The 15,837-nt window shown below is 36.7% G+C and overlaps 1 protein-coding gene across 1 annotated transcript in view; it reads right to left on the bottom strand.

Moving 5' to 3' along the window:
- Window positions 1–15,837, bottom strand: part of SKAP1 (src kinase associated phosphoprotein 1) — a 458,887-nt gene that overhangs the window by 327,922 nt on the left and 115,128 nt on the right. The window contains exon 4 of the mRNA XM_006833657.1: window positions 8,184–8,300. Within this exon, the coding sequence (XP_006833720.1) occupies window positions 8,184–8,300 (117 nt within the window). The remainder of the gene's footprint in view (window positions 1–8,183; window positions 8,301–15,837) is intronic.

The raw sequence follows: 15,837 nt of genomic DNA, 5'->3' as shown, positions 1-15,837 counted from the left end.
GTAATTCTGGTGTGGCACTGCTGGATAAAGTGCTCGATTGCAAGGCCTGTTTGAGCCACAAGGTCAGTGGTTCAAACTCACCAGGTGCTCCTTGGAAACCCTATAAAGGGTTGCTATAAGTTAGAACCAACTCGATGGCACTTAAAACAACCACCACAACACAATCTTACAGAAGTGAATTTCCAGGCCTTTCTTCTGAGGAGCCTTTGTGTAGATTTGAGGCACCTTTGGTTAGTGGTCAAAAGCAAACTATTCACCCCTAAAATACACATGTTTTCCTCCAAAGTTGTCAGCAGGATTTACCCTGATTGGTAAAGTCACTTACCTCTAATTCTTGCATCGTGACTTCACATATTTCAGTGAACACCTTACGAACTGTACTTTATATACTCTAGGAAACAACACAAGTATAACTAACTGAACCACTAAAACACGGCCTAACACAACTATGGGATCTAAACCTGGTTTGTGAACTAATACTTTTTATACACACTTAAAGTCTATCAGGTGATAGTTTAGATGAGAAAGCTAGTTTAATAGGTAGAAATTCTAGGGATAGGATCTCAGCTCAGTAGGAGGAAAGCTTTAAAAAGAATTAGAATAGATATAAAACCCAGACACCCACTGCCATTGAGGGCACTTTGATTCACAGCAACCTTACAAAACATAGAACTGCCCCCACTGAGTTTCAAAGGCTGTACTCTTCATGGAAACAGATTGCCTCATCTTTCTCCCTCAGAGCAGCTGGTGGGTTCAAACACTGACATTCTGGCACCAAGCACTTTAACCACAATGCCACTAGGGATACGTAGAGTTCATATAAGTACCTTATAATATGACCTTGAAAATATAAAAGGAAGCACAGAAAAATGAGTACACTAACATCTATAGTTGGAGATTTTAACAGTTTTCAAAACATATACAAGGTAAGATATAATAGATTTGAATAGTACTATTTACAAATACTAAAATTTGTTGTTGTTGTTAAATGCCATCGAGTCAATTCTGAAAAAGAGTAAAACTTTATTCAATTAGTACTTCTGAATTATAAAAAGCACATAAGCATAAACTGATCATGCAGTGTACCACAAAAGAAGTCTCCAAAAGTTCAAAGAATCAAAAGAGCAGCATTTGCCCAAGGAAAAAGCTCAGAAGGCATGAAGGGAGAGGAAAGAAAGACAAGCGGAAATGGAAAACACAGGGAAGAAGTGGGAAGAGCCCTGTTACATCGAAGGGATTATAATCAATGTCACAAACTAGAGTATATGAACTGTTGAATGAAAAAACAATTTGCTCTGTAAACTTTTACCCAAATCACAATTTAAAACAAATTTAAATGAAGAGGAGTCCAAAGAATCAAAATAATATATACTATGCTCTTAGAAATAAATAAAATTAATAAAGTTAGAAATAAAAAATTAAATAGGCTTAAAAATCCTTAGAAACTAAAACAAATCAGAACAAAAGTACAAAAATTGCTCCTAAATAACACGTAAGTTAAAGAGGACAATCACAAAGGAAATAACAAAATAGAATAGAATTATAAATGATAATGAAAGTAACAAAATTTTTAAGATGCAGTTAAAGTAGTACTCAGAACTAGTGGAGAGTTGTTAAATGGGAACCTAAACTGCTATATAAGCCTTCACTGCTATATAAGTAGTACTTAGAAGATAAGTTTTAGCTTTGAATACATTCAGTTCTAAAAATCAACATTATATTAAATGGAAAAGAAATAGGAGATGTTAAGCCCACAAAGTGGGTATCTACAGAAAACAAATATCCAGTTAATCTGAGCTCTTCAAAAAGCAGCAGCTTTGGAACCTATTTGAATCCTAGTACCCCTGTGGATTAGACATGTCATCTTTGGCCAAGTCATTTACTTTCCCTAATCCTCAAATTTCTTATTTATAAAATGAGGATCACTGCACCTTCCTCATAGAGTTGGCATGAGGATTACATGGATAATCCAAAATATCAATTCATACAACATAGTAAATACACAATAAATATTTCCTGTTACTAAATGACTTTATCTGTTCATCCATGCCCTGAATTCCATGATTCTGAATCTGGTCCAATGAAATTTAAGATGAACTTGAATTCCAGTCATAAAATCAAATTAACAAACTAAATTTTTATTTTTACTTCATAATACTAAAATAATTATCTTCGAAGTATATTTAAGCCTAATATCTTCTTCCCACTATTATTGTAAAAAACAATCAACCAAAGTCTATTATTATTTATATTCTTAAATCTAAATTTGACTTGTATTTCAAAACTAAAATGAAAGTACAGAAATGTTTTTTTTTTAAATGCAAAAAATAAAGCTATAAAAATGAATTCCCTTTATTTTAAAAAATCTTTTATATGTGAGTATTTTAAACTGTACCTTCATTAGTACTTTCTTTAATGGTCTTTTAAATCAAGGAGCAAACACATTTATTAACAACAGGCGCTCCACTTTTCAAATTTTCTTTTGCTTTCCCTCTTCCTCTAATCAAAACCTTTGCTAACCTTCAAAATTCTGATGTAAAACATTCTTTGCCCTTCTTTCTTAGATATATTTGTCCAGTATCTATTCACTTATCTTTTTTATTTAATTAGAATGTAATAATACATAACAATATATAAAGGTTTTAGGTTTCTTCTTTTATAAAACAATTTTATTTTTTCTCCTTCCAGAAGGAGTCACTATCCCCTGTTTATAGAACAATCACTTCCCCAATCCACCTTTTTGAAAAAATGTTTGTACATATGGGTTCTTCATTCTGCTAATAAAAAATATATATACACGTCAAAGTCCTTTATATGTTAGGCACTGAAAGCAAAGAGATCTTGGGCATGTGGCTGGGTGGCTTTTGTAAAGTTATTGTATTCAGTGTTTCTGATTAAGTTTTTTTCTTCAATATAATAGGAACTATGACTCTCTAGGTTTAACTATTTGAATGTTACTAATTGTTAATAAGCTTTCATTCTCTATGGTAGGACTATACTCTTGTGTACCTCTCCAAAGACTATAATCGCCTGACACAGTCAAAGTATAGGCATTTTCAAAGTAAAATGAGAAGGGATTGTGTCTAGGCAACAGCATGCTCTTGTTTTTATGCATGGTTTAGCCTGTAACCTTGGGTTTTGTTCTTTCTTTTTGCTATACACCTGGCCAGGTTTCTATATTCTTCTAGATCTCTTTGTAGTTTTCACAAAGGTATGACTCAAACACGACACGCACCATGGTTTTTGCTTCTCAACACTAAAGTTTTGGGTGGATGGGTCAGACAGTGTGCACTGCTCTAATTATAAGTTTAGGGCAAGGGCACTGCTCTGGCTGCGGGTCAGAGGCAACAAAGTAAAAATATTATTTGAAATACCTTTCTATTTTAGCAGTGACCCTTCATTTTCTAATAATAATAAAATTCCAAAAGCCTAAATAATTGTCACTACAAAGGTTAAAAAAGATGATCTTTTCTTCCTAAAGGATCATCTTGGTTATCTCACCAGCTAATGAAAACACTATCTTGATTTTATTCATTTGTGTCCTCAACAAGAGAGTAAGCTTCATGAGGGCAGGAAGTGTGTCTACTTTTTCACTGGACGAGTATATTGCACAGCTTAGCACAGTACCCTGTAGTCTTCTGGATATGTTTTTGTTAAAATAATGTATAAATAATAAATCAAGTATTGCTATCATCTATAGTGGTGCTATGAGTTAATGCGTCAGACTGCAAAGCGATTTGAACTGCAAGATTGGCGGTTCAAGCTCACCAGCTGCTCCTTGGAAACCCTATACAGGGTCGCTATGGGTCAGAATCGACTCAACGGCACTTAACAACAGCAACAACACAGTGGTAAACTTTAATTAAACATGATATGAAATTTACTCTAAATTCTAAAATCTTTATGTTGTGTTGTCTGTTGTTAAGTGCTGTTGAGCCAGTTCTGACTCATAACGATTCTGTAGAGGGTTTTCAAAGAGTGGCTGGTCTGAGTCCGAACTGCTGACCTCGTGGTTGAGTGCTTGTCCTACAACACTACACCAGGACTCCAGGACTATAATATCTTTATAACCCCTCTTTATTTTTCAGGTAGAGGGGAAACAAACATTTATTGAATCTATTATCTGCCAGATACTCAGACACTGGGTGCTTTACAGAAACTTGTTTTTAAATATTATCTCACCATCTTACAATCAAGTTTTTAACACTAACAGACCTACTCATACTCCTATCATTGATTAAGGAGCGTGATGGCTCTGTAGGGTAAGCGCTGGGCTGCTGACCATAAGATCTGTGGTTGGAGTCCACTAGATGCTCTGAGGGAGAAAGACGAGGCTTTCTGCTCCCGCAGTTTTACAATCTCAGGAACCCTATACAAGGTCATAATGAGTTGGAACCAACTTAATAACACTCAACAACAACCATTGACTATGTTACTTTTAACTTTTAAGAACAGAACTAAAAACAAAAACTCTGTTAAGTAAGAATTCAATATTACAAATATAGTTAACATCTTACTTATGGGCAACTATTATAAAACTGGAGCCCTGGTGGCATAGTGGGTTACGATAGAATTGTTAACCTCAGCATCAGCGGTTTGAATCCACTAGTTGCTCCAAAGGAGAAAGATGAGGCTTTCTGCTTTTGTAGAGATTTACAGCTTTGGGAACCCTATACAGGGTCACTGTGAGTCAGAACGGACTCAGTGGCACACATCAACAATATTATAAATCAGAGTTTTTCACTCTGGAATTTATCAGAGACTAGGGCTACTTCTTTCAACACTAATTTCCTGGTGTGGCTCTATAAGATCAGCACTGGACTGTGAAGCGCAGGGTTGGCAGTTCAAACAGACCAGTTGCTTCTTGGAAACCCTATACAGGGTCACTGTGAGTAGGAACTGATTGGACAGCACTTAACAACAACAACAATATTTTCGGTGACAATACTTCTAAACATACTTTGAATGTTGTTGTTAAGTGCTGTAGAATGGGTTCTGACTCACAGTGGCCCTGTATAGGGTTTCCAAGGAGCAGCTGGTGGGTTTGAACTGCTGACCTTGTGGTTTGAAGTCCAGTGCTGATCCGACAGCACCACCCCAGGAATTCCTGTGTACCTGAATAAACTTAATCAAAATGTCGCCAACACAAATGCACCTTTTTTGATAACTGAGGTAAAGACAGTGGAATGATTAAGAAAAGATGTTCTAGAACTTAGTTGTAAATCCTGGCACTTCTACTTACTAGGGAAGAAAGATGAGGCTTTCTGCGCCCGTCAAGATTTACAGCCTGGTAACACTGTGGGCTAATGCGTCAGACTGCAAAGTCATTTGAACTGCAAGGTCTGTGGTTCAAGCTCACCAGCTGCTCCTTGGAAACCCTATACAGGGTTGCGATAGGTTGGAATCAACTCGACGGCACTTAACAACAACAACAACAAACCATAAAGAGGGCCACTGTAAGTTGGAACCTATGATATTTAACACTACCAATTATTACTACTATTTACTAGCTGTGTGATTTTAGGTAAATTAACTTTAGTGGGTCACAGTTTCCTAATCTGCAAAATGAGGATAACCCTAGTACTTACATTTTAGGACTGTGTTGTTGTTGTTAAGTGACGTTGAGACAATTCCGATCCATAGCGACCCTGTATAGGGTTTCCAAGGAGCAGCTGGTGAGCTTGAACCACTGACCTTACAGTTCAAAGGACTTTGCAGTCTGACGCATTAGCCCACAGCGCCACACCAGGACTCCTTTTAGGACTGCACTGAGGATTAAATTATAATACACACTAAGTGATTAGAACGCAAATACAAACCACATGGGAAGTGCTCAATAAATACTAGCTTTAAAAGTTAATTTATTGGCATACTAAACTGTTGGGGCAGAATTTGGGCCATTTCCCTCTACAATACAAAAATGGCTGGATACTGCAATAATCCAGTTTTAGTACTGGTAGTGCAGTGGATTAAGCACTGAGCTGCTAATCACAAGGTCAGCGGTTCAGAGTCACCAACTGCTTCTCACGAGAAAGACGAGGCTGTCTGCTCCTGAAAAGATTTACAGTTTTTGGAAACCCAGAGGAGTAGGTCTACTCTGTCTTATCGGATTGCTATAAGATGGAATCAACTCGATGGCAGTGGGTTTGGATGTTTTTATTTTTGGTTTATATATATTTTGTCTTCTATATAAATTTCAAATTGTTTTCCAGTTTCTTACCCCAATTGTTGTTGTTGCTAAGTGCCGTTGAGTCAGTTCTGACCCATAGTGTCCCTGTATAGGATTTCTGAGGAACTTCTGGTGAGCTTGAACCATCGACCTTGCAGTTCAAATGGCTTTGCAGTCTGGTGCATTAACCCACAGTGCCACACCAGGACTCCTCTTATCCCAATATGATCTGTTAATTGAGCCTTCACAGTACCCCTTCTTCTCACTGATGCTGTACTCTACTCTAGGCTGAGAAACTGAAACACCTGCTGCTTAGAAATCTGTAGGAAGAGGAGTTCCCAATGAGGGCCTCAAAGGGCTTTCCCAAGAATAAGGAATGGGGACTCAGTAAAACCTATTTCCATTTAAAAGTTTTTCTGGTTTACTAACTGGGTTCTCAGCTGTGTTTGGGAAAGTTGGAAATACCAAATTAGTGATCTATGGAATAATGAAACACTATTGTTATAATTCTGTCAAGCATTAGATTAATCACAAACAAATGAAAGGTTGGTCTCTCCATGATTTGCACTGTTAATCTTCTACAATTACTAATCAGTTGCCAATGTAATTATTAAGCTTTCAATCTATACAATGCTTTTAGAATAATACCTAAACCAATATAAATAACAATGTAGTTACTTACAGATTTCAAGGCCCAATTTTTAAAAACTTGGCTATTGCTGTGTTGCTGTTGTTAAGTATCTCCGAGTCTGTTCTGATTCATAGTAACCCTGTGTAGGGTTTCTGATGCTTTTAAAATCTTTGCAGGAGCAGAAAACCTCATATTTCTCTCACAGAGCGGCTGATAAGATTGAATTGCTGACGTTGTGGCTTGCAGTCCAGTGCTTATCCTACAGAGCCACTGTGCTCCCATTACTAACTGTGCTAGTATACAGAAGTCAAGTAAAATATGTGTCTGTGTGATGAAATCTGTAGTTCGAATAAGATTATTGATTTGATGAAAGGAGGAAAAGTATGAGTTATTAGAAAGGTTAAATGAAACAACAACTAATGAATAAATGAACTAATCAGAAGAAAAGGGAAAATAGGAACTATGAACTCTTTCTTACAAAATTGCAAAATTATAAGGAAATTGGGAGGGAAAAGAAATAGAAATTTTACAGATGAATAATGAGAAATAAGGAATCATTTACCAATTTTAATCCCATTCCCAAGTGAATAATACTCATATGCTTCCAATTTAATATTCAATTTAATAGCATCTCTACCTTTTTCATTGAGAGAGATTTTGATAAGATAATCATGTGCACCAGCAATAATCAAACCTGCTCAAGTGACCAGAGAACAAAAGAGGCATAGCGGAGCGCTACTCTTGAAAGATGCAGGCATGAGCTAGAAACTGGTAGCCACCAGGCCCAAATCCTTATTATCATATATCTTCAGTTAAAAATTCATATATTTTTACATTCCAGTCTGTTACATACCAATGTTTTTTTCAATCTAAAAAAATATTTATACAGTTGAATTCTTTAACTCTTCCCATTCCTAAATCTTTACGTACAATGAATACCCTAGAAGATATGTCTTGTGGTTCCTGTGGCTTCACCCTTCTCCTGGAACACCAGCAATCTCATCAAAGATATGCGAGCAGCAGGAGTGAAAACAATATCTTATTATAATATGATGACCAACAATAAATTAATAATCTAATAATCATTAAATAGAAGCTTCCAATTCTTATGCAACTCAGTGAAGCTAAGAAATCTGACAGTACACATCAATCTTAAAATGCACTCTCAGCTTTTGAGTTCTTATAAAAAGATCAATAATGATGCCTTCCTGCTCCACTGTGGAATTTGCGTTTCCCTGAATAGTTAACTTCAGAAGCACTGAATTACCCAGGAGATTCAACATCACAAAGAAACAAATAGTTGTTCTTTGAAAATTAGTGATTATCAATATAGAGAATCGGCCTATAGCTGCTTGGTATTAAATGACAAAAGATGACACTCACCCTCATCTTGATAATCTGACAAAAAAGGTGCATCAGGTATGAAGGAAGGGCCATGTGTTCCACTGTGATTTTCATCAGAGCTGTCCTGTCCGAGGTAACTTTCAGGTTGGTCTCCCCCTGAGGGACAAAAAGAAAGAAAACAAGGTCATTCTTTGAATATATTTATAAATATATCTGTAGATTTCTTCTTATATTAGAGCACACACACAGATGTATTTTACTCGATGGCTACAGCCACCATCCATTAATATGTAAGAAATAGATATATACGCTCATGAACTAACTTACCTGAATGTGAAATTTTCCATTCAAGTAACTACCTAACTAGAACTTAAGAAATATTATGTTAGAGTAGGAAGACCGCTTGCCATCAGACAGAAACTTCTTCATTGCACTTAAAACTAAAGCATAGCTCTATAAGTATATATTCTTGTACATTGTGTCTCCACTAATTACAACCCTTATCCTGAATGCCTCTTTTACTTTATATTTCCAAATGAAATAGAAGGAATTATACAAAGGGTTAACTTTTTATACAAAACATAATATAGCAAGGTCAACATTCTTTCTTTATCTGAAAAATAAAAGAAGCAAAACCAGAGAGAACCTAGATTTTGCTGGATTCTATTCCTATTTAAATCACTACTTGTTTTGCAACCTTAAGGAAGTTATCTCTTTGTAATTCTACTTTACTGCCTAAGTAACTGACCTCTTAGGAATTCTAAAAGCCCTAAGAAGGTAATATTTGTTCTGTAAAATAGCTTTGATACAAGTTAATGTATATGCAATACTGAATTATGCAATTAAAATACTGCTAATCCCTTTTGGGTGTTTTCAACATACATTGGATTATATTTTGTAAAAGTGGCCAATGTTATTATGATACTTTAAAAGGTTTCAGAAGGAAGATGTTAGCTCACTCAGAAACCGGAAGAAAAGGCTCTGCATTGCAAATGGCTTTTCTTAAAATCCCCCAAACAGAGGCAGAGTCTGTTGATAAAAGGACATCGACAGCTGCTCAGTTCATTTCACAAACATGAAAAGGGGATTTTCAACTGAATTTAATATTATCTCAAACACTAATTTTCAAAGGAAATCGCCAATGCTCATCTCAGTAAACACTGTAGAGTTTTGGCCCTGGATTTCAACTAGGGAGTAGTGAAACCAAACAACCTACGGAGAGTCTGTATTGCCTCACTTTAAAGGTTTATTTCCTACAATTAAACTAGAAGGATAGGGAGGGTATAAAATGATAAAAGAGAATGGCTATTGCCTTCTCTTGTCATAAATTAGGCAATCACATCTAGAATCTCTTCTATAAATGTTCAGTGTAGGTAGATGTCCATGGCTGAGTTGAACACCTGCAGATACAGGACTTTAGAAATAAATTATAGACTCTCTTGTGAAAAAGAAAAGTACAAATTAAAAAAAAGAAACAGTGGCTGGCTGAAGCCAGAAGAAATGCCTCTCCTTTATTAGTTTACTGATGAGTATATAACATCTTATGGCTATGCTTAAAGCATTACTGTGTAATTTCCATTGTTGTTGTTAAGTGCCATGGAGTTGGTTATGCCTCATAGGGGCCCTGTAGAGGGTTTCTAAGGCTTTTAAATCTTTGCAGGAACAGAAAGTCTCATCTTTCTCCAGAGGAGTAGCTGGTGGGCTTGAACCTAGGGTCTTGTGGTTCTGTTAGAAATGAATCCCGATGTCTCACAAAAGACACCCGGTGAGACTAAATTACATTGGCAAAGCAAAATTTACTTCTGCAAGAGGGTCCCTGCGCATAGCTGTACATACAGGAACAGGCCATCAAGCACACCTAGTGGTCAGTCCACTGGGGTTTTTAATCCCTGATGTGAGTCTCAAGGCTGTGTCTCATCCCATTGTAGGTTTTGACTGCACAATCTTTTCCCTTACCTGGATGGTTAGTTCAAATTTTTAAGGCTCGCATTCCTACTTTAGGAAAAGAAAAGGAGAGCGATCATAAATTCTTTACTCATTTCAGGAAGTAACCAAAGAAAAAGAGAGAGATCATAGTCTTTACTTCAGGAAATAAAAAAAATAAACGAAGATTGCCCGAATACAATAAACAGGATTATAATAAATAAATAGAAATATTTTCCACAGCCCCTAGTCTAGTAATTTCCATTATAATCAGAAAAATTCTCAAATACTGAACTAAGGTGTTAAAATGCTGAAATTTTGCATCCTTGTAGATCCAATGATGATATTGTTGATGTGATCTAAAACGAAATGTCTGACAGGTAAAGTGAAAGTGGGCCACTAAGTTAAATGGCATTTTAAATTTTGAGTCAAATCAAAGTCCATTCAAAAAAAGTAGTGACAGTTTGAGTTGCCAAACAAAAGTGAACATTTATAAAGATAGACTGAACGTTATTTATCAACTATTACTTTAGACTTAAAATTTTTGCTTGCTCTAGAGTTGGCAATAAGGAGCTCTGGTAGTGTAGTGGTTACGACTCGGGCTGCGAACCTTAAGTTCAGCGGTTCGAAACTACCAGCCGCTCCACGGGAGAAAGATGAGGCTTTCTACTCCCGTAAAGATTTACACCCTCGGAAACCCTGTACAGGGTCACTATGGGTCGGAACCGACTCGACGGCACTTAACAACAACAAAGAGTTGGCAAATCTGGTTTTGCTGCTATTGCTAAAGGGGCGGGCGGGGAGAAGACCTACTCTTACATATTATAGCATTCTGGGTACTTTAAAAAAAGTAAGTAGATTAGAAAGGGGTTTTGCTGTTTTTCTAAATAACTTCTTTTTAAGCTTTTATTGTGAATTGGTGATAGTTTACATGGGAGAATATCGGTTTTGCATTCATCCTATTGTATTTTGTTTCATTGGAATAATCACAATCCCCTCCATGCATCATCATTAACAGTATGTGCTTCTATCTCTTCTGTGTGTGTGGTTTTTTGTTATTGTTATTTTTATGCACACAAAAACACTCAGGAATACATAATCATTTAAGCAACCAAAGGGTGTGCATTCTGCAAGCCAGTCTCCTGACTGCCAGCATACAGCCTTTCTCTTTCCAGGAGTCTAGAGTTCTTAGCAGGTCTAGGTCTCCATGCCATCACCTCTGCCTCCATCTCTGGTGTTGCTACTTCTCTGGTTAGGTTCCCATGTTCTGCTCTGCTCATCCTCTTCTCTCTTGATGGTCCTAGGATCCTCTGCTCCTGGAATGTAAGATTAACTATTCCCACCTTTATGTTACAAAACTTCTACCTTTACAGTCCTGACATCTAATTAACTTTTAATTTAAAAATAATAGGAGACCTATGAAAGTATTACAAAGGTAACACAGAGTTCCTGCACCAAGTTTTTCCCAATGTCAACTTCTTACATAACTTTAGTTTATCTGTGAAAACCAAGAAATTAACATTGTTCCATCACTATTAACTGAACTACAGACTTCTTAAAAAATGTCACCAGTTTTTCCACTAGTGCCCTTTTTGTATTCCGAGATCCAATCCAGGATATGACATTGTATTTAGGGCTTCCATTTTTAAAGTCTCATCCAAAATACCTGCCTGATTTTGGCACTTGACTTACTAACCGCAGATGGAAAAGTCGACTGTTCATGATTCCTACAGTTTTTCAGTATAGCTACCCAAGATGGGCTTTTAACAGCCACTCCTGTGCCAAATACAAGATTTTACCTCCATAAAGTAAGCAACAACAAAGGTAAACAACTGAATGTAGCTAAAAATGACGCCTAGGTCAGTACTAAAAGTGACTGTGGTAAAGGAAACGTTTTACACCCAAGCGTAATTAGTTCCTGATGACAGAGATGTTGTTAAGTGTTTTTACTTTCATATCAAGTGGTTCAACTCCCTTGGGCACACAAAAACAATATAAATAGACACTCCCATGTAATTAAAATGATTACAACTACTGAAGAAGCCTGGGTGAAAATTTTTATAGAAGTAGAAATTACTGTGGTCACTTTGGATTTAAGTTTAGAAATTTTTCCCTTAAAAATATAACTGCAAGTGTTCTCTGGATTATTCTATAGCCCCGACAATCACAGTTCCAAGTAGCCACTACCATAGTCCAGTGGGATCAGACATAAATGATCACAAAGTATAGTGACAGACATTTCTACTCAGCAGCTCCACAATTAGGGCTTTGGAGCTCCATCTGCTTTGAGTGACTTTCTCATAAGAAAGACCCTTTGCCACTAGAGACATACTGTCCCAAAGCAACTCACTCAGAATCAATATATTTCTATACAGATATATATTCTAACACACCATATCTCCATTAATCACATCCACTACCTTCAGTCCTTTCTCTTTGTTTTTCTAAACATTATCTGGGGGGACTATATCAAGGATTTGCCTGCTATTAGCTAGTAATTTGTTCCTCTATCCTAGGTGTCATAAGAATTGGGCGCAAGATACACTCCTTAGTATATTCAGTGGCAGGCTCTCCACAGAGTATCATGCTAAGGGGCCGATCAGGGAGATGACTTCTCTATTGTTCTTTCCTGAGAGTCAAACTCAATTTCATTCATGCTCCACAGAGTGATAAGTTGGGAATTTCTGAGGGTTGAAGCAGAAGGATAAAGCAGCTTTGTGTCAGGTGTAAGATAATTATTTGCTAGGGTTTCTGAGCTATTTGTTTTTATTCCCTGTGTTTTCATTAACAGTTAATGAGTTTTCCCCCTTAATTCTGAAACAATAGCTTGGCCACTAGAAGTTGATTTTTTTCTGCCACAGATTCAACCAGCTGTTGCTGCTCCATAAACTTTATGGAGAAGTGCTAACAACTTTCATTTCCTAATTCAATTCCAAATAAAACAGGGGGGAAAATGAACCATGATGATGTTCCCTTTGTAACTATTTTGACTCACAGTAAACCCGTCTGATCCTGAACTTGTAGGCACTATTTAGGGACAAAAACAGGCCATTTTACCAATAAATGAGCAAGAAATCAGAAAAGACAAAAAGCAGACAGTTTAAGCAACACCAACAAAATATGAAAATAATAAATAACAGATAAAATATAAATGTTTGCTTATTCAATATGTAAAGGTGCAATGCTTTTTGTACATTAGTCTATTCATCTTTTATTTCTCTAATTAATTGTGAGCTATAGTAAGAAGGCTTCATTCACATCTGCAGCCAGGACTTAACGTGGGTATGGCTCAAAACTTTCTAGGGTTTGCTCTTACTTTACCAAGTATCTTTTGATAAAATAAGAAAATAGAAATGAATACATAATTGTTTATATATTTTTTGTTTTTATTGTGTTGTTGGGAGAGAACAAAAAACTTCTGACTACTTAATATAGGACCCAGGAACAACACAGCTCTTTTAAAACAAATAAATCTCCACTAAAATGCTCCAAATAAAGTTCCCTGATCAAAATTCAGTTAGTTGTCATGCTTGGTGGCATTAATATTGCCATATTTTCATGGACCAATTTAATAGTAATGCAGTTACTAAAGCTGAACTATGTGGTAAGATTAGCAAAACTGCAGTTTATTCCTTATTATAATCATTCACTTAAGTTATTGAACAGAGCATCCAACTAAAGAAATATCTTAAGTACAGATGTGGCCCATATATGCAAGAGGTTGCTCACTTGTAAATATGAAGGTAAATTAAAAAGTATTGCTACAAAATCATAGATGTTTTTATTAAACAAAAAAATCAAAATATGAAGTCTATTGCTGCTCAGCATATCTTCCATCTAGGTCTAGACATTTTGGTGTTTCCATTCCTCCAATCCTTCCTTGAAGAATTCTGCACTCTTTGATTTATGCTATATTAAAATGGCAGTTTGCACATCATAAAGGATGCAGACTGTGCTCCTTTTCAATGTTCTTTGAGTTTTGAGAAACAACTAAATCTGAAGGGGCAAGTTCAGGGATGTAGGGTAGATGTGGTAAGGTTCCTCAGCTAAATTCTCATAGGACGGCTCTTACTACACTCAAAGAATAACAGGTCCATTGTTGTGATGGGAAAAATTCCTCGACACAACTTTTCTGGATTTTTTATCACCAATGCACTTTTCAGTTTTCTAAAAACTTCATCTTAACAAGCTCTCATGATTTTCCTGTGTCCTTCAAAAAAATCTATCAAGATTACTCTTTCAAATCCCCAAAATCAGTCTTCATGACATTCTAAGCTGACCTCTCTACCTTGAATTTGTCTCAGCAGATCCCTTTAGAAGTCTCTGTTTTGATCGGACCTTTTCTTAAAGGCACTCTCAGGAAATTAAGACAAATGTATTACTGAGAGAACTTGTCTGCAGCCATCCACCGATAGCAGACACGTGCTTAAACACATTTTGTTTTGAATTAACTTGTGACTGTATGAACTGGAATCTTGGTAGCAATACTTTTTGACTTACACTTGTATATATAGTACATTTGCAACACCAAAGTTAGAGTTCTGTCAACATTCCCATTATAAATTACACATTTTTTACTCATACTCATGCATTAGAAAATGTATGGTGTTTCCTACAGACCATCTTAGAGGCTTCACTGGTTTCTAAATATCCATTTGGATTTGCGTGAATAGTTCTTGTGATTAATCCACATGTAGTGAAGGTCTCAAATTCTTTTCTGTTCTATACAGTGTGACTTTCTGCCATCTCCTTTTTTGCTCCTACATTTATCCATAACTCAATGCATAAATATTCCTTTTCTCCCAAGGCCCTGGCAGCAAGTGTAATAGTACTGAATGTCATTAAGTCTACAGGATAAATGACAGGCCAGGTAAAGAAAATTTCTATTTATCATTCTTTTTAAAAAGTTGTTCTAACTTGACTGCATACTAAGTAAATGCAGCCTAAGCTAAAAATTTAAACTCAAGATACCAAAAACCTATCAGACCATGTCAATTTCAACCCCTTGTTGTTGTTAAGTGCCATCGAGTCAGTTCCGACCCATAGCGACCCTGTACAGGGTTTCTGAGGGTGTAAATCTTTACGGGAGTAGAAAGCCTTATCTTTCTCCCGCAGAGCGGCTGGTAGTTTTGAACCGCTGACCTTAAGATTCACAGCCCGAGTCGTAACCACTACGCTACCAGAGCTCCTTAATTTCAACCCCTAGCAGCCCTATAAGACAGAACAGAACTGCCCCATAGGGTTTCCAAGGCTACAAATCTGGATGGAAGAAGAATGCTCCTAGAGCAGCTCATGGGTTCTAACCACCAAACTTTTGGTTAGCAGCCAAGTGCTTAACCACTGCACCACCAGGGCTTCTTTAACATAGGAAGTTGTTGTTGTTGTGCTGTTGACTTGGTTCTGACTGGTAGCAACCCAGTATAGGGTTTCTGAAGCTATACATCTTTATGGGAGTAGAAAACCTTTTCTTTCTCTGGTGAGGCAGCTGGTGAATTCTAATGACTGACCTTGCGGTTAGCAGCCCAGTGCACAATCCACTACTCCACCAGGGCTCCTTAACATAGGCTGTTGCTGTTATTAAGTGCCTTTGAGTCAGTTGTGACTGATAGTGACCCTGTATAAGATTTCCTAAGAGCGGCTGGTGGATTTGAACTGCGACTTTGCAGTTCAAACTGACCTTGTGATCCAGTGCTTACCATATAGCACCAAACCAGGACTCCTCTTACTAATTACATAATTATGTTAAGAATAACTGACAAGAGCCTTTGTT

This window comes from Chrysochloris asiatica, unplaced genomic scaffold (assembly GCF_000296735.1).
Source record: "Chrysochloris asiatica unplaced genomic scaffold, ChrAsi1.0 scaffold00007, whole genome shotgun sequence".
NCBI lineage: Eukaryota > Metazoa > Chordata > Mammalia > Afrosoricida > Chrysochloridae > Chrysochloris > Chrysochloris asiatica.
Note: the sequence above shows the minus strand (reverse complement) of the source record. Positions and strands in the feature narration are given on the sequence as shown.